The following is a 24,223-nucleotide window of genomic DNA, read 5'->3' on the forward strand; positions in this document are numbered from 1 at the left end:
GTGAGCAGGCAGGAGTAATCTGTCCGTCTGCGCTAGGCGTGGGATGCAATGCACAAGTTGAGAGTCCTCCCCTAAGATTAGGCATCGCTTTTTTTTTTTTTCCTCAGCTCAGGAGATCTGCCTGATAACGAAAAGGCATTTCAGTCCCTGGGGAATTTAAGGTCGGGGGTTCCTGATGCAGGAGCAGTGACAGTTCCCCCCCCCCCCCCGGCCCACCGCCAAAGCCGGCGCTTCCCCTGCCCAGCCAGTACAAACACAGACGCCCAGATTCCTGCCACACACCAGAGAGGGGAAAACCATCTCCTATGCATGAGAATCAGCCACAGTAATAGTCAGCAATAAATTAAATCTTAATGAGAAGGCAGCGAGTGAATTGCCTTGGGTTGGCAGCGCGGGAGGCAGCGCGTGCGTGGGAACGGGGCATCTGCGGGAGCCGCGGCGAAGGTGGCTCGTGGCAGCAGACCCGGCTCTCCCCCTTCTCACAGTCACGGCGGAGGAGGGAGCAGAGCTGTGGGTCCTCGCTGCCCTCCCCCAGCCCTCCCCATAAATAGGTCTTGGCTGGGGAAGCAGGGAAGGGGGAGGGTGTTTATTGCTCAACCTGCCTCACTTTCAGAGGCGGCGTTGGGCACCGCACGCCAGATCCACCCGTGCAGTTACCAGCCACCCTCGCCCACGGGGCCCAGAGCTGAAGGCTTCCAAAACTGGGACCAGCAGGAACGTTGGTGCCACCACAGCAGCTTCCATGAGGCCCTGAGCCCCAAGTCTGGGGGGGACGGGGTGTCCTGCCAGCAGCTGAGGGGGCATCACGCTGCCAGAGCCCCTGTACGCTCCCAAAACATCCCCCCCCTGCCCTGGAGCCCTTCGCACCCCCTCTGCTGCAGGAACACTCGCTTCCTAAATTATTCCAACAGGTAGAGAACCACACAGGGAACAGAAGTCACATGAAGGGAAAATGGAGCTTTGAAAGGTCCTTAGAAAAACCCTCCGGGCTGCGCAGGCTTCAGGCACAAGCAGCCTGAGAAGACAAACAGGGGGGAAACGGCTTCAAACCATCCCTCTTCTGACAAACTGCAGGGAAATAATTAGTCCCACGCACCCTTAGATGTGACATTTGTGTAAAGTCTGCTGCCAAGTAATGGTTATTCAGGCAAAACGAGTAACCTTTCAAGAGCAAATGGCAGCCAGGGAGAAAAAAAACCACAACACCCGTGCGAGGTACCTGGAGGGAGGTGCCCCGGTTCCTACTTCTGGCTGATGCTACAACAAAGTCCAAAGGCTTTGCTCCCATTTTGGCAGGAGCGTCCCGGTGTTTTCCCTGCCTGAGGGGATGGGATGCAGGAGGGTGAAGTGGGGAGGGAGCCAAGTTTCGGTGGGTCTCGGGGACTGCCTGATGCTCTGCAGCTTTGGTGATGCTGCGGCTGCAAAGCAGGAGGGGTGAGGAGCCTGGGCAGGGCGAGTGCGTGTCAAGCCCTCGGCATCCCCGCAGCTGCTCCATCAGACACGGATTATTTTAACAACTGATGGAGAGGAGCCTGCTGGTCTCGGGGGCAGAGCCGCCAGACGGTCAGCGGATTGGCCTCGCACCTCGGGGTCTCTCCTCGCAGACACCGCTGGCATCCATCCTCTGCCTGATTAGAGTTGAACGAAAAGGGACACGCAGGGTCCCTCCCCCCGCGGGGGGCTGCTGTCAGATGAAGCCAAGTGGCACGCGAGTATGTGGGGCAGAGGGACACGTGACGGAGCAAAGGCTCGCCGGCGTCGCGTCCTCGCTCCAGGCTGGCGGAAAAATATCCCCTTTAATCTGCAGCTCTGCAGGACCTCGGGTGATTACACCCATCGGGAGAGACGCGAGGAAAAGCCACCCCGGATTTCACACGCTGCAGAAGTAACTGAACGGGCAGCTGAGGAGGAGCACAGCGAGGGCAGAGGCAGCTTTGGGGCAGAGGTTGTCTGTCCCGGGCAGGCAGCCAGCCCTGGCTCAGCGTGGGGCATCTGCCCCCCCGGACACAAACAGCCCAGAGCTCCTTCTGGATCCCGGCGGCACCTCCAGCCCCGCAGGTGCCACCCACAGAGGGGGCGGCCACTCGCTGCCCTTGAAAACCCACAAAAACCCAACGCACGCAGTTCCTCCTCCAGAAAAAAGGAGCTTTATGGCCCGCAGCGAGACCCTGCGTACGAGCCCTCGGCAGGAGGCCCCGGCCAGGCTGCGCCGGGCCAGCCGCAGCCCCCAGAGACGAGGCGGTTTTGGTTGTGTTGCTAAATCAGGTCAATCGAGTCTCCTCCGGCCAGATAGAGCCTGTCTGGTTCCCGCATTAGGAGCTGTGTGAACGCAGCAAGCCCGAGGCAGAGGAAAGTTGACGCTGCTGTTAACGGGGAGTTGCGGGGCTCCCGCGGGCAAACCCTCCGTCTGCACCCCACAGCCCTTCCCCGGGCAGCTCTGCCTCTTCCCCGGCACAGCCACGGCAGAAAGAGCTCACCCAGCTCACCCGAGGGGACAGCTGCACGACCAAAGGCAAGGCGAAGGAAGCTCCTTCAGCAGGGACATGAGAAAGCAAACGCAGACCCCTCCTCCCGTACACCCACCAGAAACAGCCCCATAGCAGCACCCGGGTCCCAGTTTCCTTGTGGCCACACCTGGGCAGCATTTTCACCCTCCCAGACGCAGAGCAGCAGCGTAAGGGCTTCCCCAGGGATCTCACTTCCAGATCCATGGAAATCTCCAAGCACTTGCACCCCGTCACATCCCAGTCCCGCCCAGAGAAACGCCTTCGCAGGGAGCCAAGCTGAACGGCCCTACTTGAACTTCGGCCTTCGGAGCTTCTCACAAGCTGGAGACGGAGTTGAACTTCTCCAGAAAGAGACTGGTGGGACCCATTTCTAAACCCTCATGTAGGTGCAGGTTGGCACCATCCAGCTGCTCCACAAAGAGCCAACTGATGCAGGTCTGTTAGCTACAAGGGCCAGCAGGACTCAGAACCCGTATCTGTTCCTCCAGCAAGATGGATTTACACCATCGATGCTGTGTGAGACGACTGAGGGTTTAGAAGAGACAACTGAGGGTTTAGAAGAGGCTCTCCAGCCCGAAGTGCTGCTTGTACTGGAGTACAGGCTGCTTTTGGCAGACTTGTCCAGCAAGCAGCAGCGCAGACTTTAGCAAATACACCGTCCCTTCCCCACCCGCAAACCTGCACCTCCGAGAGGTGACAGTCACCTCTGTGCAGCTGTACCGTGGTTTTGGGAAAGAAAAATTAAACAAAGGAAGTAATAGGGTCTGCTTTGCCAAAAAGGCTCCCGAGTTCACATCCTGCCTTTCAAAGAGTTGCTGATTCTTGGGGACAAGCTTAAAAAAAAATAAACTGTTCTTTTTTTAATAATAAAAGCAGCGTCACGCCGCTTTGCAGAGGGCTTGCAAACATCCTACTACAAAAGAGCAGGCTGCAGAGGAAGAGTTCAGTTCCTCCCAGCGTTTTCAGGGAGAAGCTGCCAAAATGGCAGGTCCAGCCGCTGCCTTCCGCCAGCACCCGCTCCCAGCCCGCCCCAAAAACTGGCTTTGCAGAAAGTAACTGAGAGCCCAACTCTGCAGGACGGAGCTTTGCGGAGACCCTCCCATTGCCCACCCAGCGTACCCCTGCCAGGGTAGCACAGGGCTGGAGGAGGCAGGAGAAGCAAAACCCGTGGCCAGCAGCTCTAGCACGGCTGCAGGGTTTTGCTCTGCCAGTTCTGCTTTCCCTCAGCACAGCAGCATCTACCTCACCCCCGTCCCCAAAGGCTCTGCCAGCAGCTACCGAGGGTGTTGCAGAGCAGCACGCTGCCTAAGGAAAAAAAAAAACCCAGCCTGTTTTCACAAACCTACTTTAATCCATAATGGAAAGATTTCAAGCGAACGTAGGAGAGCAGGGGTTGCCAAGCTGCGGAGTCAGAAATCACTTCTGGAAAGGGCTCTGCTCGTCACGCCGCTCCCCCTTCCCACCGCTGACCCCCCCAAAACAGAGCACTGCCTGTCCCGCCCTCCCCCCGCTGTGTTTATGGGAACAGACCAGGCTTCCCAACCCAGCTGGGTTTTTCCACACATTTTTTTGGCCCCAGGCACGGATAAGCAAGTTTAGGAAAGTCAACATCCATCTGCCCCCCTGCAGCAAGGTCAACGCTGGGCAGCCCTTGCTGCAGACTCAGCCCAAACCCTGCGCTCCTGGCTCCAAGGATGCTGCCTGGCTGCTGCCCGCTCCTCCGGGCAGGGCTGCGGGCAGCTGCCGAGCCCCAGAGCTCTGCCTGAACCCCCAAACTCAGCCCGAGCAGGGTGAGCTGCCAGCCCAGGGCAGGAGGAGCGGGGATGCTCCGTGCACAGCAGGACAGCGACAGTGGGAGGACCCTCACCCACCCAGGCAGCACCCCCTGACTACAGGGGAGGGTGTTTCTTGGGAAAACGAGCTCACTCACCATCTGCTCTGCTCAGATGAGATGGTTTAGTCTTTAGCACTAAGCGGGCACCGCACACCTGAAGCAGGAGCACATATTCCCCTCCTAAATCCAGGAGCAGTTGGGAAACATCAACCAGGTGGGTGGAGAACACCCGGGGGTATCGGGAAGGAGCAACGTGGCAGGGTGAGCTCGGGAGGGAGAGGAGTCATCTGCGAAGAGTCGCGGGGAGATTTCCTCTCGCCCACCTCTGGCTTCACCCACAAACGCTCAGGGTTGTGCACCCCATGGCATCACAGGTCTGAACTCATCTCCGGTAGCGTCCAGCACAGGGAGAAACCGGCCCTGGAGAGATGGTAACAGGCACAGATGAGGTGGAGGGAGGGTAGCGGAGCCCCTCGGAAGCGTTTTGGATCTCCAGCTGCGGATTTCAGCCGTGAGAGGTCCGGGGTACACAGGCAGCACCTGCAGTAAGCCCTTCCCGAGCACTTCTGCAAACAAGACGCTCCACCCCGAAGAGGCTTCGCTGACATTCGCAGCCTTCAGCCATGAAATCACGGCGTTACTCAGGAGCTTTCCCACACCCCAGATCCTTCTCCCCACGGAAGAGACACCAGCGAGTCCTTCCCCAAACACAGCAGAGGCAAAGCAGAGGTGCCCTGGACCCCCCCAGCACCTCAAAGCCACGTGTGTTGGGGGTCCTTCCCCCCTTGCCCAGCAGCATATGGGGACACCAGCTTTCATTTACACCAAGACAAAAAGCCGAGGCTGTTCTGAGCTCCACGGCACACAAAGTGTGCGCACCAAGACAGAAAGGCAGTTCTCATCCAGAAACTCGGCACAAATAAAGCATGGGATAAACACCTGGACTCCATCCCAGCAACACAGTTGTTCCTCTTTCCCTTCCTGCCCCCCCCCCCCCCCAAAACTTGGAAGATCGCTTTATTAATGTAGTAGGCTGCTACCAGATGGAGCAGAGAGGTTTGCCAAGAACAGATCACTGGCTTCTTGTGAAGCTCAGAGCAGCTCACTAACTTTTTCCAAGCAAGGAGTTAGCCCAGAGGTATTGGACCGCTCGTTCTGCATGGAAAGGCAACGATTTAACAGTGAGAAATCTGCCAGGGAGGTTCTCTGGGTCATCAACAGGAATTAAAAGTTTTACAGGTCCTGCCCTGAGTCACTGGGCCCCAGTAACACCAGGTGCTGGGTCTAGGTAAGCCGGGCAGGGCAACTGCCGAGCTGGGAGCCGCTTGCCCTGACTCAGCCAAGAGGAATGTCAGCACCGAGATCCCGATCCCCCGGGACACATCAGCACACACGCCACCGGGTGTGGCGTCTGCAAGGAAAGTCAGCGCCTCGAAGGGAGCCTGGAGTCAGGCAAGTACAGCAGATGGGGGAGCGGGGACCCTGCCGACACCTACGGGAGAGAGTTTTGGCGGTCTGGCTTAGCCTTTAGCCCCTTTTTTAGGTAGGGGGAAAAAAAAAAAAAAAAGGCAGTTTGTGAGGGGGATGTGGAGATGCAGCAGCACCATGATCTCCTTGTGCTCTGCACTGGGGGCCAGCCCGAGCCAGGAGCAGGGAGGTGAGCGGAGGGTCTGGGCTGGCAGCTCCGGCTCCCGGGTGCGTTCGAACAAAGGATGCTGCGTCAGGCCAGCGGCCGCTCCTCCGTGCTGGGGGAGGAGGGACTGCTGAGCAAGTAGGCCATTAACTTCCTGCCAGCTAGTCTGCAGCGGTAAGGAAATAAATAAAAAAAAAATAATCCAGCCCTGTGGGGTGTGCAGGCGGCGGAGGCAGCCCCTCTGATCAGCCGTGCTCCAGCAGCAGGACGCGTGTGCTCAGCAGAGCTGGGCTTTCCCAACACAGGCGTGTCCAACAGGGCGACTGCTTGTTCATCAGCACAAATCCGGGCAAACCCACAGCTCGGAGATGAAGTCTGGCCTCAGGTCTTGTCTAGATGTCCTCCAGGGAGAGGAGCAAAACCAACCTGTAGCCAAGCCAGAGACAGAAAAGGAGCCTCCTGCCAGGGATGCAGCTCCTTCTCCTCACGTCCCAGCCCCACGCCAGCTCCCCTCTGCGCTGCCCAGGGATGTCTCTGACCCCCCAGACCAAATACACAGCTTTGAACTCTCAGATGGGATTTTTGAGGCACAAATCCGTGCTGCAAAGCTCGGGGCTGGAGGCACCGGGGTGGTCTGGAAGGAGAGGACCAGAGTCCTGCTGCTGCAGGTATCGCCCCCGTTTGGGACTCACAGCCCTGAGCCCCCAGCCTCAGCCCAGAGCTCTGCTATCCCTTAGCACAAAAACCAACTTAAAGCCTGTAGATATAAAGTGCACATTTGGGAGCAGCTGGTCCCCTTGGACGCACATGCAGCTTTGCCTGTCCTTTACACCAGGCTCTCCCCATCCTTCATTTGCAGAAGCCTCAAACTTCAGCTGGCTCTTGCCCTTCCTCCACTCGTACCTCTAAGTTCAAAGTGCTCACGTAAAAAGAGATAAGCCCAGCCTTGAATGCTCCTCCCAGTGACTCCCCGTCACCCCAGTGCCCAGCTGAAACCAAAAGAGGAATGGTGAGGGGGGCGACACACACCATCACATCTGTCACCAAGCAAGTTCCCATCACGGGTGGGCATGGGGAGGGCGGAGGGCAGAGTTAACCAGCCACCTTCGGGAAAGGCTTCACAGAGATCTACGGCTGGGGTACTGTCAGATCGGGAGGAAGCCCAGCCCTCTTCCTCCTGCTCTCTTGAAGAAAGAAATGCAGGAATTTGGCAGAAGGCCACGGTTCAAACAGAGGAGACCCTGTGCTAAGGCATGTTCAGAAAAGCAGCCTCTTCCCTGCCAGGATAAACGTTGCTTTTCCACCCCCTTCTCAGGGGATGGAAGATGTTGCCCCTCAACTCCGACATCAGCAGGAGCTGTCTGGAAAGGGTGGGCTCCTTCTGCGCCGGGCTCTGCCAGACACACTCACCTTCCCTGGACATTTCTTCCTCCCCAGGACACTCCGGGGGCAGCAGAGAAGGAACCAAAGCCACATCCGGGCATTGCAACCGTACAGCCTCCACCCCAGCGGACAAGGGGCTGGCAGCTGCCAGAGGCAAAGCCTCGTGTGCCAGCAGTTTCCAGCTGCTCTCACTTCCCTTTGCTTTAAGGCACGGCCGGGCAAAGCAAAAAGAACAAAGCACTGAATGCGGGTTTCTGCACAGAGTTCTGAACATCCAGGGCTACCCTGGGGTAGGAGCGAGACAAACAGCTGCCTCTTCTTCAGGGAGGCTGCTAAAGGGTTAAGACAGCAAGCCAGCATCAAAGGGAGCTCTGGAGCAGAGGGGGTTGAGAAACTGAGATGGGTCGAGGTTGCGCAGACTCCTTGGAATCTCAGGAATTTCCCATTATTATCCCACTTCCCTTCCAGCAGCTTGGAGGGAGAGAGCACAAGAACAGGACCCCAGGCCCATCCCCACGGCCACCGGGGATGGGCATGCCCTAGCCCACGGTGCCAGGCAAGGCTCTCTGCGGGGATGCCCACGATCCAGAGGAGAAAGCTTTGCTCCAGGACACTAAGGAGAGCTCCGGGGTCTGGCCTCCTGCAGCTCTCTGCAAGTCAAGGTCTCAAGCTCACAGATGGCTGGACCACCGCGGTGGGCCGAGACCTGCCCAGCCCAAGAACAAGCACCCCTCTAATCAAGAGCTCTCCCTGCCCCAGACCATGGGCTTCCCCCTCATCCAGTTACCCCAGGGCAGTTCCCAGTTTCACCTCAGCAGCTGGAGCTCTGGCAGTGCTGTTGGCCCCCATACAACCAGATAAGAGTTATTTGCTACTTTTCACCCAGTTGCCACCCGGCATTTCAGGTGAGATCCCAGGGCACAGCCACTACCAGCCAAGACAAGAATGCTACAAGTCCCATCTCGGTTCAACGCAAGTTCTGGACTTTAGACAAGTCACAGTTGTCATCCACACCCGATATCAGCAACAACCAACCTATAAAAGAGCTACAGGAGTGGGAGGTTTCCACTAAGGCACCATATGGCTGATGGTCTTACTGCTTCTTTCTACTCGCCTTAGACATTAATAGGGTAATACCCGTCTCACAAGGATGTTGCCGGGGATTAATGTTTTTAGAGTACTCTGTGAATGGCCCATCCTATACAAGGCTTAGTAGTAGTACGCTATTGAATTTTCTTTCTAAGAACTGTTAATGGGTAAGAAGCAGCTACAAAAATCTTATTGCAAAGCTGCTTTATAGACATTAAGAAACAGGTCAGGTATGCAGAGCTCAGCGCAATCCTGTGGGCTCAGTAGGGACTAGTGCTGGTTGGGCAACAGCAGAGCCCAGAAAAGCCACACACAATTAAGGGTCTTTCTTGATAAAAAAAATAAAATAGGGCCCAGTGAACATCCACCAATCAGAAGCAGCCTGAAAGATGCAGGAGAGTGAAGTGAGGTGCAGCACAGGCAGCTTGTTCCACCCTGCTCTGCCTCCACCTCCCCACGCTGCTCAGGAGAGGACTCCGAGTTCCAGCTGTATTTATTTACCTTCAGATGCATTCGCCTCGCCAACACCCAGGGCAAGTGCCAGTGGATGAGTGAATGCACTTGGCCACGAGCCCAGCAGAGCCCAGCCTGCAAGCGTGACTCCCGGGTCCCTTGCTGTCTCACACTCTCTCCCCCAACACCGTATTCGGTTGGGGTGGTATAAACACCTTCTTATTTCCCTTTAAGGGGATACAGATTAAGATCAGCTCCGTGTAAACACCTGCCTGTATTTGAATTTTATTCACCTTCTGTCTGCCCAAGCTGGAACTGGAGAGCAGGCATCAGCTGGCATTTAAGCCTGGAAAACACTGGTTTAATACCAGCATTAACTGGCCTGTGTGACTCCTTCAGCTTCTTCACACGCACGCCCAGAAAATGCTGCGGAGCAGCAGGGAGAGAGAGTTTCTGCAGAGGTCAGGGTTCCCCACACCCCTCATTTTAGGGTGTCAGGTCTGGTGCCCAAGGAGGAAGAAGGTCCAGCAAACCCTACAGCACGTCCCAGCCCCGAGGCTTTCTCAGTGGCAACGAGCGAGTAGCAGAGACTTACGCGTTGCAATACGGCTTCTTCTCGTAGCCCTTGTAGTTCTTCATGTTTAGGGTCATCTTGCAGGTCTCACAGTGGAAGCATGCTTTATGCCAGAACTGGAAAGAGAGACAAGAGAATCATTAACACGAGTGACTTGCAAAACAGGGCCACGTCCCCCGAGAATCGCACAACTCAAAACTCAGCAGCTCCTCCCGCCTAGAGGTGTCAGTGGTAGCATCATCCATGGTCCCTGCAAAACCCAGGACAGATCCTCACTAGTTGAGGAGACAAGTAAATCCCTCCGGGTCCTCCCAATGCATCTTATCTCAAGAGGGCCTCAACGCTTGTGACCCGCATCACAACAGCATCTTGCTTCCTTACCTCCAGACCAGGAATTCGTGGGCTCAGCCCAGCACTGAGCAGGAGAAGCCGCCTACTCAGAGGCACAACACAAACCCCTGTGAGCAGGGAGCTCCTCAGCAGAGTTAACAGCTGGTGTTTGCAGGCTTCAAAGTTGCTGCTTTAAGGGTTTTTTTGCTGATGTTAGCCAAGAGATAGCCAGAAGAGCAGGTCAGGTAAGGCTGCACAGAGACACTGAGCCAAGGAAACGAAGACAAAGGAGAGACGGTTCTCACGAGCAGCAGAGTCTGACAGGGACAGCGCGAAGGTTCTCACCAGACACCACCCTCCTGCTGCAGCCTCAGCAGCTCCTCACAAACCCTCCGGCCCCAGGGGATGCAGGATCACCCCAAGCACTCCTCATCCTCACGGTGGGGCTGTCAAGAGTTATGACTGCTCCTGCCGGGGCTGCAGCCTAACCCCGGGCAGGGCCGGGGAAGAGGAGGCTGCTCGCCTGACATTCTGGTGAAGGGAGTTTTTGCATCGTCTCCCCCACAGCTCTTGCACCAGCAGCCTCCAGCTGCCCCCACATCCTACCCGAGATCCGTCAGCTGCACAGAGGTGTACAGCAGCAGAGCTAAAAACACCCTCCCTGAAACTCAGCTCATGGCTTCACACTATGGGTCACACACCTAAAGAACTCGGGACTCCGCTGTTGATCTGTCTTTAACAAAGTTTTTAGGGCTACTCAAAGAAATTATTTCCACGCGGCATTTAACCGGCCCAAGTGACTTTCTAGGCTGGAAGGAGCCCGATGAGAACAGCTCAGAGCTGCTACCAAGCAATTCTGCAAAGCTGCTCAACCCCACGCAGACCACGGCTGATGCTCTGCCAGGCACTAAGTGACCAGACTTTGTGCTTCCTCCGGCAGCCACAGCCACTTCAGGGGTCTGGCGTGACCTCGCGGGGACCAGACCGGGCACGGCCGATCAGGAAACACGCAGGCAGGAGCCAAGCTGGAGCAGCACAGCAGGCAACACACAGCCCTGTCTTTACTCACTCGAAGCAACGTCTTTACTCACCCCAGGTAAGGCCGTGCTGCCCTAGAGTTGCCCTTCCTCCTCAGCTGATCCCCCTATTCAGCAAGCCCCCCTGCACAGCACACAAACCCCCAGCATCACCCCAAAAAAAGAAAGAACAAGCCCAAAGCCACATTAGCAGCTCATAATACCGAGTAGATTACAGTCACCAAGCCTGCAGTGTGACACCCAGGACCGGGAGCCAGGCACACATTTAACGTGCAGCAAACAAGCCCAGGGAGAACAGCTGGTGGTTGTTGCTACGATTTCCACCCTTAAGCTTTTAAAAAGTCATTTCCACCACCGCAACTACTGGCTCTGTCTGTGTTCCTGCAAGGAGACGGCAAGAGCCAAGCCTAAACCCTTGTGCCACCTACCCACAGGTACCACACCCGGAGCACAAACATCGCCGCGGCTCTACGAGACTATGACTCAGCCCAGAAGGACAATTTGCCTCGTTTCAGTTGCTCAGAGCAACATTATTTGTTCTTTTCCTCTAGTTATACAAGTTGCTCCAGAGCTCGCTGCTAACGGCGAGAGGGGGCTTGACGGCGCCACGCGCCGCTGCGGACCAACACCCTCGTCCACATCCAGCCTGCACAGGATTATTTTCCCCCTCCCTCTCCCAGCTTTCAGACTCTTTAAGGATAGACAGATCAACAGCTGAGTGCTGAGTTCTTCCGGCACCCTCAAAGTTACAGCCTTTCAGTTGAGCTACTGCCACATTAGAGGGAATTAAGAGACCTCTCCGAGCTTGTCAGCCATTCCCAGCGCTGGCGCAGCTCCGCACAAATACCAGAGATGCCGCTATAAATACGTGGCGATGAGCTGACAGCCAACATGACTTCAGAGCCTCTTCCTCCGAGGAATACCCAGGCTCCCAAGAGCCAAGGAGTATCTGGCCAGGCCAGCTGTCCCCCGCCTGTGGCGGTCTCCACAATCAGCACAGCAGAAGCGCTGCGCTCGGGCGGCCTCGCCCCCAGCCGGGGAGCAATCCATGCCGATTCAGTTTGCGTGAGGCGTCGTTCAGCAGAGGTGTTTCTGTCCTGTGGCTCTTACGAGGGACTCCGCAGCCTGAGCTACCCAGAGAGTACCACCCCCATCTCTAAGTCTTGCTGCCACTAAAACTTTGCCTCACCGCTCTGTATTAACGCCAGATCCAGGAATCTAAACCAGCACTAAAAGGAGGGCTGCAACACAGCCCTGACACAGGGGAACAGCAGCTATGTAGGCTTCCAGGAACGCAACTGCTCGCCCTCCAGCACGGCTGCGGAGAACGAGGACAAGCTTCAAATAGGTTTTGAGGAGCACAAACGCCCGTGCTCTCCAATTCTAAGTCTGAAGAACATCTGGAGGCGATCCCAGGGACGACTGCGCAGTGCGGCTCACCCCAGGCCGCAGCAGCCCGTACCCCACGAGCAGCACGCTGGCCGCGGTCCAGGCACGCTGCTCGGGGAGAGATGGAGCCCTTGAAGCAACGGTGCCACTCACAGCAGACTAGACCCGGGGACAGAGCTCGCTGCCACCGTTCCTGCGGGTGTATCCATTTATAGCTCACGCCGGGGCCACACAACACCCCCCCACCCAGCAAAGCCATCGCTCCGCACCTGGAGCGTCACTGGGGTTAGAGGACAACACGAGGAGAGACTCCTCGGGCTGAAGGCAAATCCTTCAGCGGGTTTAAGGCGCTGTCGGGGCTAGTTCTAACTTCTAGTCATTTCAGAAAAACTCATCTGACATCAGCTTTAGGTGGGTTCCGCAGTTGCAGCTGCAGCCACCAAACCCTGCGACGGGCGGCACAGGAGATGTCACTTCCCCTGCGGAAGCCAGGACCTCGCACGGCACCTTATCCGGAGAGAGGCATGGGGGAAGGGAACGGCACCCATTTCCCCAAGCCCGAGCAGGGTCATTTTTGCCTTTTGCAAGGTGACGAAGTGAAAAGTCAAAGAGGCAGAACTTGCGGGCGGAGTTCCACCCGAGCAGGAGCTGTCAGCAGTCTCGCTGCTCCGGCTGCGTTTGGAAAGGCTGATGCAGCACCGAGTTTTCCCTCATTTACTGTAAATCTCACAAGGGAGACGGGACTCTCCCGATCTCGCTGCCAGGAGGAAGCCAAGCGCATCTGCTTGTCGACGCCGCAGCACCGAGAGCCGGAGCGCAGCTACTCGCACACTTCTCCTCCCAGAAGCCTCGTGGTTCGGCTTCAGCACTCCCAGCACTTACACAAACAACAGCCCGGCCGCCCTTTCGACTTTGCTCCAGGTGGAGCGAAACCAGGGGAGCAGCCGCTCGGAACAGCCCCGTCCTCCTACGGGCAGCGGGGAGGCTCTGCCAGGCAGGAACGCCAGGAAAAAGGAACAGAGGGGGTGTTGCGGGGGGCTGCTGTCGGGTTTGGGACGCGCTTCATCGCAACGCTGACCGGGCAATGGGTTTTTTTAAGCGAGAAAAAGCTAAAAAGCCCCCTCGGAGTACAAGACGACGGCAGCAGGCAGAATACGTGGCCGCAGGCGGCACGTCAGCGGTGCCCTCCCGGCCACACGCAAGTGCCAGCTCCGAAGGGGCACAAACCCCAGAGCGGCTGCGCGGGAGGAGGCAGCGGGTTGCGGCCCCCCCACTTTCCCCTTCCAGTTACCCCCAACTGGGACACCCCGCAGCTACGCGAGGCCAACGCGGGCTCCAGAGCGGGTTCTCCGCGCCCAAGGCCCAGGTCAGTGCCCGGGACACAGGGCTGAGAGTTGAGCTTCGAGCCATTCCCAGCTGAAGGAAGAAACATCATCTGTTAAAAACGCGGGCACCGGGGTCCGCCGAAGCTCAGGAATGTCGCCGCCGAGATCCGCGCATTCGTCAAGTTACTTTTTTTAGTCCCTAAACTGGTCGTCCCAGAAGCCTGGAAGAAGAAGGGGAGGAGAGCGGCTCAGCCCCCCCCCCACCCAAGGAGGGGTAGGGGCAAAGCCGAGGGACGAAGCCACCTCCGGGCAGGTTTGAGCGGAGCTTTGGGTTTTGATGGGAAAATGTTTCAAAAATAAAATTGAATAATAATTTAAAAAAAGAAAAATAAGCACTCAAAGCGTTTGCGCACCACGTTAAGGCAGCCTAAAGTCTAAAGATTGAATTCTGGAACGTCGAAGTATCCATTGGGATGGAAGATTTTTTAAAAAAAAAAAGGAAAAAAAAAGGAAAAAAAAAAAAAAGCTCGGGTAATGCAAACCAGATGAGGTTCCCGGCTTCAGGGGAAGCGTTTAACTGTTGCTTTCCATCGGCCTCCGCAGGCGCCCGGCTGCTGCTTTTTAATTATATATAAGAAAAAAAAAAAAAAAAAGGCCCTGAAAGCTGCCGGGGGGGGCTGGGAGTGGGGGTGCCCCCCCCCGAAACCTTAAGAAAGGGGTGAGCAGTGCGGAGATACCCCGTGGGGGGGTGGTTTAGCCCACCCCATGCGAGACCTCATGCTGATAAACCCACACACACCATGGGGGACCCCCCCCCTTACGGGGGGGGGACACACACCCCCCCGTTTTTTCCCCATGGGCTCACCTTATCCAAGCAGTTCACCTTCTCCGTGGGGTAAACGATTTTCCCGCAGCGAGCGCAGTTGGGGTTCATGGTTAGAGAAGAGCGGCTAGGGGGGGGTCTAAAAAAAAAAAATAAAGAAAAAAAAAATTTAAAAAATCAAAATACCCCCCCCCGGTTAAAAAAAATAAAAATAAAAGACACCCCAAAGCTCGTTCCGCTGCTGCTGCTTCTGGGTCTCCGCCCGCTTCGCCACGACCCTAAATAGGCGGAGAGGGGAAGAGGGGGGGGGAAAAATGGGAGGGGGGGGGGAAAGGGGAGGAGCAGCGGGGGCGCGCACGCACACGTACATCCTCCCCCCCCCCTTCAAGCTCAAACTGCGCAAACGCGGGTGTGTGTCCCCAAATTTTGATGGTGACACCCCCGGGGGGTGTTTTCCACGCGTGTGCGCGCCCCCCCCCCCCCCCCCGTTCCACGCGCGTACGCGCGTGGAACGGGGGGGGGGGGGGGGGGGCGCGCACACGCGTGGAAAAATTGGGGGTAAAGTCGCCCCCGGCGAATAATTTTGGGGCGCGGGGGTATAGCTCAGTGGTAGAGCATTTGACTGCAGATCAAGAGGTCCCTGGTTCAAATCCGGGTGCCCCCTCGCGAAATAATTATTTTTTTTTTAAATTTCCATTTTTAATATTTTTTTTTTTTTTTATTTTCACACCCCCCCCCCCGCGCGCGATTTTTCTCCTTTCAGGAAACCGCCCCACGCGGGTGGTGCTGGACGATTATTCGGTTTGGGCTCGCTGTGGGGTTCCGACTCATTTTATTTTTTTTAATGGGAAACTGTATTTTTAACGTGTTTTTTTTTTTTTTTTTTTAACGGGAAACTGTGTTTTCAACGTGTTGGTTTTTTTTTTATTTTTTTTTATTGAACGGCAAACGTTTTTTAATTTTTTTGAACGGGAAGAGATCTTTTTTAAACGTTTTTTTAATGGGGAAAAAAAAGCATTTTCAACCGTGTTTAAATGGGAAAAAACATTTTAAACTTTTTTTTTTTTTTTAAATGGGGAAAAAACACTTTAAACGGGAAACGACATTTAACTTTTTTTTTTTTTTAACGTGAAACGACATTATTAACTTTTTTTTTTTTTAACAGGAAACAAAATTTTTGACGTTTTTTTAAACGGGAAACAACATAAACTGTTTGTTTTTTTTTTTTTTTTCCGTGAAACGACATTTAAAACTTTTTTTAAACGTGAAATTAGATTTTAAACTTTTTTTAAACGTGAAACTACATTTTAAACTTTTTTAAACGTGAAATTACATTTTAAACATTTTTTTAGCGTGAAACTACATTTTAAACTTTTTTTAAACGTGAAATTACATTTTAAACTTTTTTTAAACGTAAAATTACATTTTAGACTTTTTTTAACGTGAAAATACATTTTAAACTTTTTTAAATGTGAAATTACATTTTAAACTTTTTTTAACGTGAAATTACATTTTAAAATTTTTTAACGTGAAACTACATTTTAAATTTTTTTTAACGTGAAATTACATTTTAAACTTTTTTAAACGTGAAATTACATTTTAAACTTTTTTTTAGCGTGAAACTACATTTTAAACTTTTTTTTAACGTGAAATTACATTTTAAACTTTTTTTTTTTTTTAACGTGAAACGACATTTTAAACTTCTTTTTAACGTCAAACGTTTTTAACGTTTTTTCCAGCGTGGAAAAAAAAAATTTAACTTTTTTTTTAAACGTGAAACGACATTTTAAACTTTTTTTTGACGTCAAACAACACTTGTAATGTTTTTTCAAGCGTGGAAAAAAAAATTAACTATTTTTTAACATGAAACGACATTTTAAACTTTTTTAACGTGAAACGACATTTTAAACTTTTTTTGTTTAACGGGACAAAAACATTTTAAAAGTTCTTTTTAACAGGAAACAATTTTTTTAGCGGGAAAAAAGCCATTTTAAACTTTTTTTTTTAACAGGAAATGACCTTTTAAACGTGTTTTTTAACGGGAAAAAACCCATTTTTAACGTTTTTTTAAACGCGAAACGACATTTTGAGCTTTTTTAACGTGAAAAATTTAAACTTTTTTTTTTTTTTTAATGGAAACAACATTTTTAACGTGTTTTTTTAACGGGAAACAACCCACAAAAGCAGGGCAAGAGACCGGCGTGGGCGAGCGGGAGCACCCTCACTCCTCAAGCTACGCCGAGCGCGGCGCTTTTCCCAAATCCAATTCCCAGGTGTCGCTTTTGGGCGTGGTTCTAGCGAAACCAGGTTTGGATTTTGGGTGGAATTCCAGCAAAATCCATCAACGCGGTGCTGCAGAAGCGCTCGGAACTTCTCCGCAAGGCCAAACCCGGGCCTGTGGGGGTCACACGCCGCCCCGGGTCGTGCCGGTTCTTCCCGCGTGAGTCGGGCGGGCGGCGTCGATTGGGGTCGATTCGGGTTATTACGGGGCAAAAAGCAAGAACACGAATTCCATTTTTTCTCCGGGGGGAACGACGCCTTAATTCCCCTTCCCCGGGCGCCTGGTACACGGGAACAAACCTCGGCGACGGCGGCTCGCGGGCGGGTTGAGTAAAGCACGGCCACACCAACGCGGGCTGCGCTCGGCTCTCGTCCCCCTTATTCATTTCAGGATGCGGCTTAAAATCGGTTTCCTCATTTAAGCTCAGCTTATCGGCTCCTCTCACAAAGGCGCCCACTCCTTCCCTTTCTGATCCCCTCGCCCAACGCTTCCCAGCCTCCCCCCGCCACCAAACCACCCTCCCACCCTTTCCTGGCCCATCGCAGCTTAAAATAAGATGAGTTTTTTTCTGCTCATCCAGCTCTCTGGGATGCTGGGGGTGGTTTTTCCTCTCTTGGCGCAGCAGACGCTGACGGGTGGGGGCGGTTTTTTGTCACCCAGATATTTTAGGGCCGCGCCACCGGTTCAGCCGCGCCCCTGAGGACGGTGACGCTGCCCCCCCGGGGGTGGCCGAGGGCTTCGCTCCGTCGAGGCCCAGCTCCAGCTGCTGGTTTTTTCTTTTTCTTTTTCTTTTTCTTTTTCTTTTTCTTTTTCTTTTTCTTTTTCTTTTTCTTTTTCTTTTTCTTTTTCTTTTTCTTTTTCTTTTTTTTCTCTCTGTTTTTTCTCTTTCGCTCTCTTTTTTCTTTCTCTTTCTCTTTCTTTTTCTCTTTTTTCTCGTTCTCTTTTTTCTTTCTCTTTCTCTTTTTTCTCTTTCTCTTTCTTCTCTTTCTCTTTCTCTTTTTTCATTCTCTTTTTTATCTTTCTCTTTTTTCTTTCTTTTTTCTCTTTCTCTTTCTCTTTCTCTATTTTATTTTAATTTCCACAAGCTGCACCACGTCTGGTGTCTGAAGCATCCGGCCCCTCAGCTCTGCACCCTCCTCCTGGTGACTTTGTGGGGTGACAGGTGTGAGGTGACATCCCGGGACCCCGTTTAAGGGACACCCTGGGTAGCGCCGTGGTACCACCCGTCGTTACGCCGGACGATGCATCAGTCCTTGTCTCTCATTAGCTACAAACCACACGTTTACTGTGATTTTATAGCCGTGGGGTGACAGGATACTTCTTTGCTTTCTGAACTCATTATCTTAAACGTATATTTCCCATTATTTGCTTTCAAGCTGTCAAGGCGCTTTCTCAGCCCTACGCGGAGGAGCGGGTAGATGAAATATTACAAGCAGCATCGCTTGTGCTTTCCTCCTGAAATTAGATTTAGGCGATCCCGGAGGAAATAAAAAATCATTTATTGCCACCAGGCAAAAAAAAAAAAAAAAATCTCTTTCACTTTGCGGTTAAATTACACTGGAATTTGCAGGATCAGAAATCCACGTGGAGGCAAAAGCCAGCCAAGGGCAATTCCTTCTGCTAACACGGAAAAAATTCCTGCCTCGCTGGCGGGAGCGGGGCGAGGGATGAACCTTCCTGGCAAAGCTGCTGCCGGCAGCATCGTGGGCAGAACCCGGCTGCCTGCAAATGTTTTACACCAGCTTGGAAAATAACGAATTACCGCTCTTGCTCCCGATTTTCTGCCCACGCTCCCGGTTCCCCGAACCTCCGCGCCTGGCTCCTCGCCAACCCGGGCTTTGCCGGGTCCCATCGGGAGGGGGAGAACCGGCCCACCGGACCCTCCTGCTCGGCGGTTCCCGGGTAAACGGCCCCGTAGCTCCCGTGGTGCGAGTGGCACCGGGGCGGGATGGGGTGACCGCCGGTCCCCGACCGGGCGGTGCCGGTGGAACGGGCCCGGGGTGGGGTGGGGGGGGGCATGGCCGCCGGTGCCTGTCCGGGGGTGTCGTGGCCGGCGGTTCCTGCCCGGGCGGTGCCGGTGGACCGGGCCGGGAGGGTCGTGGCGGCCGGTTTCCGCCCGGGAAAGGGGACGGGGGTGTGTGTGTGGGGGGGGGGGGGGTGTCCCGCGGCGGCAGCACCGGGAAGGCGGCGCGGAGCAGGCACCGGCCGGGCGGGGGTATAGCTCAGTGGCAGAGCATTTGACTGCAGATCAAGAGGTCCCCGGTTCAAATCCGGGTGCCCCCTTGTTTTATTTTTTTTTTTCCCTTTTTTTTCTTTTTTTTCATCTCCCCTCACCCCGAAACTAAACATCTAAAAAAGGATTTTTCGCCCCAAACGATCTCCGGCGGGGGGCGGCCCGAAATCCCTCCGCCTTGCCCGCGGCGCCCCCCGGGTCCGTCCCTAGAGCGGGGCCCCGCGGCGGGTCGCGGCCGCTCCCGGTGCTGCCGGTACCGGCGGGGGGGGGGGGGGGGGGGCGTGTGCGCTCTCCCGCCGCCTCGAGGGGGCGCCGCGGGGCGCCGTAGCCAGCGTCACGTGACTCCCCGCCGCTCCACGTGAGGCGGGCCGGCCTCGCCACGTGACACCAAACGGGGCGGGGCAGCCCCATATCCCGGCGTGCTTTGCGCGCGCCTCTTTCTCTTCCGGCGCCAAGATGTCGAAGCGAGGTGAGATGGGCCGGAGCGGGGGGGGGCGCGGCGCGGCGGCGGGATCCGGCTCCATCCGGTGTCCCGGGGCAGAGGCGGGGTCTGGCGGAGCTGGGGAGCGGTGTCAGGCTTCGGCCGGGCGCGGAGGCCGCGGCCGGGGTCACTAACCCCCTCCCGGGGAGGCGCAGGCCGCGCTGGCTCCCCGCTGCCTGGAGGCCGTTTGCGCTCCGTCCATCGGGGTTTTAATCCTCTTCTCGACCCGCAGGACGCGGCGGTTCCTCCGGTGCGAAGTTCCGCATCTCCCTCGGTCTCCCGGTGGGAGCTGTAATTAACTGCGCCGACAACACGGGTGAGCGCTGCTGCCGGGGCCTTGAGCCGGGGCTGCCCGGTGGGAGGGAAGCGGCCCCTGGAACGCTGTGGAAGGGGATTGTCAAAACCAGTTTTCCTTCTGAAAAGCTCTTGTTGGGTCTGTGCTCGTGGCTCAGTGAGATGTCGTGGAAGGAAACAGCAAAAATATCACTTCTGGGTGAAGCAGCAGCCCCTTCTGTCGGCTTCAGTCGGTGATCTGACAGGGGAAGCACAGGTCGTACGAGGAGCCGCTGGGGGAACTGGGGGGGTTCAGTCTGGAGAAGAGGAGGCTGAGGGGAGACCTCCTGGCCCTCTGCAACTCCCTGCCAGGAGGGGGCAGAGAGGGGGGATGAGTCTCTGGAGCCAAGGCCCCAGCGCCAGGCCCCGAGGGAATGGCCTCAAGCTGCCCAGGGCAGGGTCAGGCTGGCTCTGAGGAAGGATTTCTGTGCAGAAGGGGCTGTTGGGCGTTGGAATGGGCTGCCCAGGGCAGGGGGGAGTCCCCGGGATCCCTGGGGGGGTTGAAGAGTCGGGCTGAGCCAGCGCTGAGGGATCTGGGGGAGTTGGGAAGGGTCAGGGGGAGGCTCATGGTTGGGCTGGAGGAGCTTCAGGGGCTTTTCCAACCCGGATGATTCTGGGATTCCCCGGCAGCCCCGTTAATGCCGTCGCTTCTCTCTGCAGGTGCCAAGAACCTCTACATCATCTCCGTGAAGGGGATCAAGGGGCGCCTGAACAGGCTGCCGGCGGCTGGCGTGGGCGACATGGTGATGGCAACTGTCAAGAAGGGCAAGCCGGAGCTGAGGAAGAAGGGTGAGTGTGGAGAGGAGCGGCGAGTCCCGTTGCACCAACAGGCAGCTCCTGCCCGGGGCCTGCCTGCTTCTCTTCGAGGGGGGTGGAGGCAGCCCGCTCGTCCGAGGGGAGCGCGTGAAGGGGGGCACCGAATCGCTGGAGCGTCACCTCCACCCTTCTGAAAAGCACACGTTGGGTCTGCGTGCAGTGGCTCAGCGAGTTGTCGTGGAAGGGCAGAATAAAGGCATCGCTTTTGGGTGAAGTGGCAGCCTGTGCTGTTTATTTCAATCAGTGGTGTGACATTCTGCCTTGGAAAAGGTTGGTTTTTATTGTTGTGGAGGGGAATGGAGGAGCGCTTGTTGAATATTGTCTGTGAATTAATAATATGCTTCAAAACAAAAGGCGGGAAAGTGGAAAAACACTGAAATTCTCCAAGTGCAGATGCAGCTGTAAGTGTTACGTGATCAGTTTAAAGTGCCCTATTAACTATAAACTAGTTCCTGTTTGTGAAGTGCTGCAAGTATGTGATGTGAAAAAAAAATCTCCACCCCAAACCTGTGCGTTGAGTTAGAACCCGCAGCAGAACAGCTCCTCTGGGGGATCTGTCGCTGGACTGGGAGTTGAACAGGACGTTTGTGATCCTGAGCTGCTGGTTTCTCTTTGCAGTGCACCCAGCAGTGGTCATTCGGCAGCGGAAATCGTACAGGAGAAAAGACGGGGTGTTCCTCTATTTTGAAGACAACGCAGGAGTGATTGTAAATAATAAAGGCGAAATGAAAGGTACGGCCGAGGATCTGGATGCAGCGGGCAAAGGGAGAACATGGAGAGGGGTGGGAGGTTGGCGTTGGCAGAGGGTTGTGCTCTCCTGGGGCGGAAGGGCCCAGATTCTCCTCAGACACAGGAAAACACAGTCTGGCTGAGATAGTGTTTATGTAAAACGTTGCCCTGAACAATCTCTGCACCTACTCAGGCCTCTAATGCGCCGTCATCTTTCTCTCTTCTGCAGGCTCTGCAATCACAGGCCCCGTGGCTAAGGAGTGTGCGGATCTGTGGCCCAGGATAGCCTCCAACGCAGGAAGCATTGCCTAGACGCGTTCATCTTCGCAGAGATAAAATAAAAGTCCTTGTACCAAATAAGTAGTGTCTTTCTTGCCAAAGCGCCCTCCTCTGCTGAGCAGGACGGAGTTAGAATGAGGGAGGTCGTGCTGGGAAACCTTTTGACGGAGCTCCTTGCGTGGCTGGATTCAGCAGGAAAATGGGATTTGGAGTTTTTAGTATCTAGCGATGTCTCTTTTGCAGGCAGGTTCCTATATTACTGGAAAATATTTGGAAAGGGGTTGCACTGGAATGACTTAAATCTTAGCAATACGGACTGAATCGATCCAATTTATGCACAGCTAGAAACTGGGAGGGGTCTACAAGAGCCCTTCCACAAGAAGCTGTCGTACAGGGGCTCTCAGAATTGTAGGTCTGGAATTTATTTTTTTTTTTCCAGAATGGCCAGTTTTAATTGCTTAGAGATACCGGCCTGTTTCTGTGTGTGGGGAAAAACATTGCCTGAAAGCGATCTGTACCGTGAGCTGCAGTTGGCTGTGGACTGGGGGGGTCTCTTTAAGCCTTGCTGAAGATTTGCAAGGACACATCACGCCCACTGCTGCTGGCTGAGGTGGTGGCTGAAGCACATGCCTCCACACCCCCATCAGTGGTGAAACAGGCCCTGCGGTCACTGATTGCTAATTGCAAGCAGAAGGGGTGATCTGAACTTTTCAAGATGAAGAAAGGCTCTGAGATCTGAGTTGGAAGGTATGTCCGTGCAAAAAAACTCCTTGTGCGGTGTGAAGTTGGTGATTTTCCTGGTGTCCTGGCTGAAGCAGAGGAAGGAATTATTTGGCTGTGAACTGCAGGTCAGCTGTCTGCCCCTCCTGAGCGAGGGGCAGGGAGGTGGCCTTGCACCTGGGCTCGTGAGTGGAAATAGGGGTGACTTTGTGCTGCCTGTCGTGGCCCCCAGGCTGACCCCAGCACAGACGCTGCTGGGGGCACAGGGCAGGTAATGGGGGGCTGCAGCCCCTCCCTCGGGCAGCCCCTGGTGTGGTTGGACTTGGCTGCATCAGCCCTGGCACAAAGCTGTTCCCACAGCACGCTTCAATTTCCCTCTGCTTAAAGATTTCTGATAACTTTCGTGGTATTCCTGATGCTTTCTGTGCAGAGGGGCTGTCTGGAGGGTGGTGAGGGGAGCCAGAGCCTCAGGGAATTTGTACCACAAAGAGGTAACGATGGACAAGAGCACAGTGAGTTGCAAAGTGGTTTTAAACAGCTGGTTGGCCTGACAAGAATCTGCAAAATATCGTGGCCTGAAAAGGGTTTCTCAGACCTTCCCCCAGGATCCTCGGGAGGTGTGTGCTGGCAGTGGCTGGGGAGGGGAAGCTTGGAACAGGGCTCACACGGACTGAAGGCCACTCTCGTTTCTACAGGCCGTTCCACGGACCCTGCAAGTGGTTGCAGCTTCTTCCCAGCCGACGTGGCACTCACGGGAGGGCACACGGGAGCTCTGGCCGTCACCGCAGCGCTCTGGACCTGTGGCTGAAGCCCATCTCTTTCTTTCTGAGCCACGAGCGTCTTTCCAGTGTGCTGCTGCTGAAGGAGCTGTTCCTCAGACCTGGGGCGAGGTGCAGAGACCTGCTTAAGAGTAAGGAACCCCCGCAAAAATAAAAGTGTTCTCCCTTGATCTATTGTAACAGCTTGTGCTGGATTTTTGACTTGCAAGGATGTTTTTCTGAGGCAGGGTATGGCGCGATAGTTGGGTGAAACGCTTTGGGTGTTTCTTTCTGGGCATCGCCTGCCTTTGGGCTGCCCCTCGGGGAGGACGGAGGGGTTGGGGGGGAGTGTGGGAGGTGTCGTGGCAGGTGTTTCTCTGCGAGGCCGGTTGTGCTCTCGAAGGGCAGGGCACACCCTGAGACCAAACAGAGGTGCAGCCCAGCGCCGTCAGCGGCGTTTTGAAGTCAGTGTTTCGCTGTTCGTTCTTCTTCTCCACGATGGGATGATTTAGAGAAGGATAATGGGGAATTCATGAGCCTGGCTGCCAGGAGCTTGGTTTGTAAACGTGGTGAGAGAGGCGGGGAGGGGTTTAAGGTGACCTGAGGGGTAACGCCAGGGCTGGTGCGTGCGCGAGGCAGCAGCAGGAGTGTGAGTGCAGGGGGGTGGAATGCAGCAGAGCCGCCCCGTCCGTGGCCACGAGCAGCCGTACCTGGGAGTGCTGCCCAGGTGGGGGTATAGCTCAGGGGTAGAGCATTTGACTGCAGATCAAGAGGTCCCCGGTTCAAATCCGGGTGCCCCCTCCCCTTTTTCTTCTTTTTCTCCAGAAAACATTGCTTCAGCGCTTTTTATTTCAATTCTTTTCCCGTAACCTGTCTGCAGGATCCAATCTCAGTCTGATCGGGTGGTGGCCAGAGAGAAAGCAGCAGATTCCCACAGGAGGAAGAGGAGTATCGGGGAGGTGTTTGTGAGGAAAGAGAGAAGTATTTTGTGAAAAGCTGCTTTTTGTCCTGGGTTAAATTTGGGGAGTTTTGATGTGAGACCATTACCCAGGAGATTTCTGCTGGGCAGTGCGGTGGCAGCAGGGGGTATAGCTCAGGGGTAGAGCATTTGACTGCAGATCAAGAGGTCCCTGGTTCAAATCCAGGTGCCCCCTCCCTTTTTCCTTCTTTTCTTGGGATTTTGGGGTGCTTGTTCGCTGCAAGGCAAACTGGTAAG

At 54.8% G+C, this 24,223-nt stretch overlaps 2 protein-coding genes and 5 non-coding genes across 8 annotated transcripts in view; 6 read left to right on the plus strand and 1 right to left on the minus strand.

Annotated features, from left to right (window-relative positions):
- LASP1 (LIM and SH3 protein 1) overlaps positions 1-14,618 on the minus strand; it is a 34,774-nt gene extending 20,156 nt beyond the window's left edge. Inside the window, exons 1-2 of one of the 2 annotated variants that reach the window (XM_074926938.1) lie at positions 14,420-14,618; positions 9,495-9,589 (exon numbers count right to left, since the gene is read on the minus strand). In XM_074926938.1, coding sequence (XP_074783039.1) covers positions 9,495-9,589; positions 14,420-14,488 — 164 coding nt within the window. In that variant the 5' untranslated portion in view covers positions 14,489-14,618. The remainder of the gene's footprint in view (positions 1-9,494; positions 9,590-14,419) is intronic. The other variant, XM_074926937.1, reaches the window with a different exon arrangement.
- Positions 14,619-14,969: 351 nt separating this feature from the next.
- Positions 14,970-15,041, plus strand: TRNAC-GCA (transfer RNA cysteine (anticodon GCA)). Its single transcript has one exon. It is a non-coding gene; the product is annotated as a tRNA-Cys (tRNA).
- Positions 15,042-18,869: 3,828 nt separating this feature from the next.
- On the plus strand, positions 18,870-18,941 carry TRNAC-GCA (transfer RNA cysteine (anticodon GCA)). Its single transcript has one exon. It is a non-coding gene; the product is annotated as a tRNA-Cys (tRNA).
- Positions 18,942-19,294: 353 nt separating this feature from the next.
- On the plus strand, positions 19,295-21,610 carry RPL23 (ribosomal protein L23). Its single transcript, XM_074926695.1, has 5 exons — positions 19,295-19,360; positions 19,605-19,688; positions 20,366-20,494; positions 21,140-21,253; positions 21,480-21,610. The coding sequence occupies exons 1-5, from the start codon at positions 19,348-19,350 to the stop codon at positions 21,560-21,562; spliced, it is 423 nt and encodes a 140-aa protein (XP_074782796.1). The 5' UTR covers positions 19,295-19,347; the 3' UTR covers positions 21,563-21,610.
- Positions 20,646-20,778, plus strand: LOC141970554 (small nucleolar RNA SNORA21). The gene has a single exon (XR_012635202.1). It is a non-coding gene; the product is annotated as a small nucleolar RNA SNORA21 (small nucleolar RNA).
- A 2,126-nt stretch (positions 21,611-23,736) lies between the features above and the next one.
- Positions 23,737-23,808, plus strand: TRNAC-GCA (transfer RNA cysteine (anticodon GCA)). The gene has a single exon. It is a non-coding gene; the product is annotated as a tRNA-Cys (tRNA).
- A 281-nt stretch (positions 23,809-24,089) lies between these two features.
- TRNAC-GCA (transfer RNA cysteine (anticodon GCA)) lies at positions 24,090-24,161 on the plus strand. The gene has a single exon. It is a non-coding gene; the product is annotated as a tRNA-Cys (tRNA).
- The last annotated feature ends 62 nt before the right edge of the window (positions 24,162-24,223 follow it).

The sequence above is a fragment of the Athene noctua genome, chromosome 25 (genome assembly GCF_965140245.1).
Source record: "Athene noctua chromosome 25, bAthNoc1.hap1.1, whole genome shotgun sequence".
NCBI lineage: Eukaryota > Metazoa > Chordata > Aves > Strigiformes > Strigidae > Athene > Athene noctua.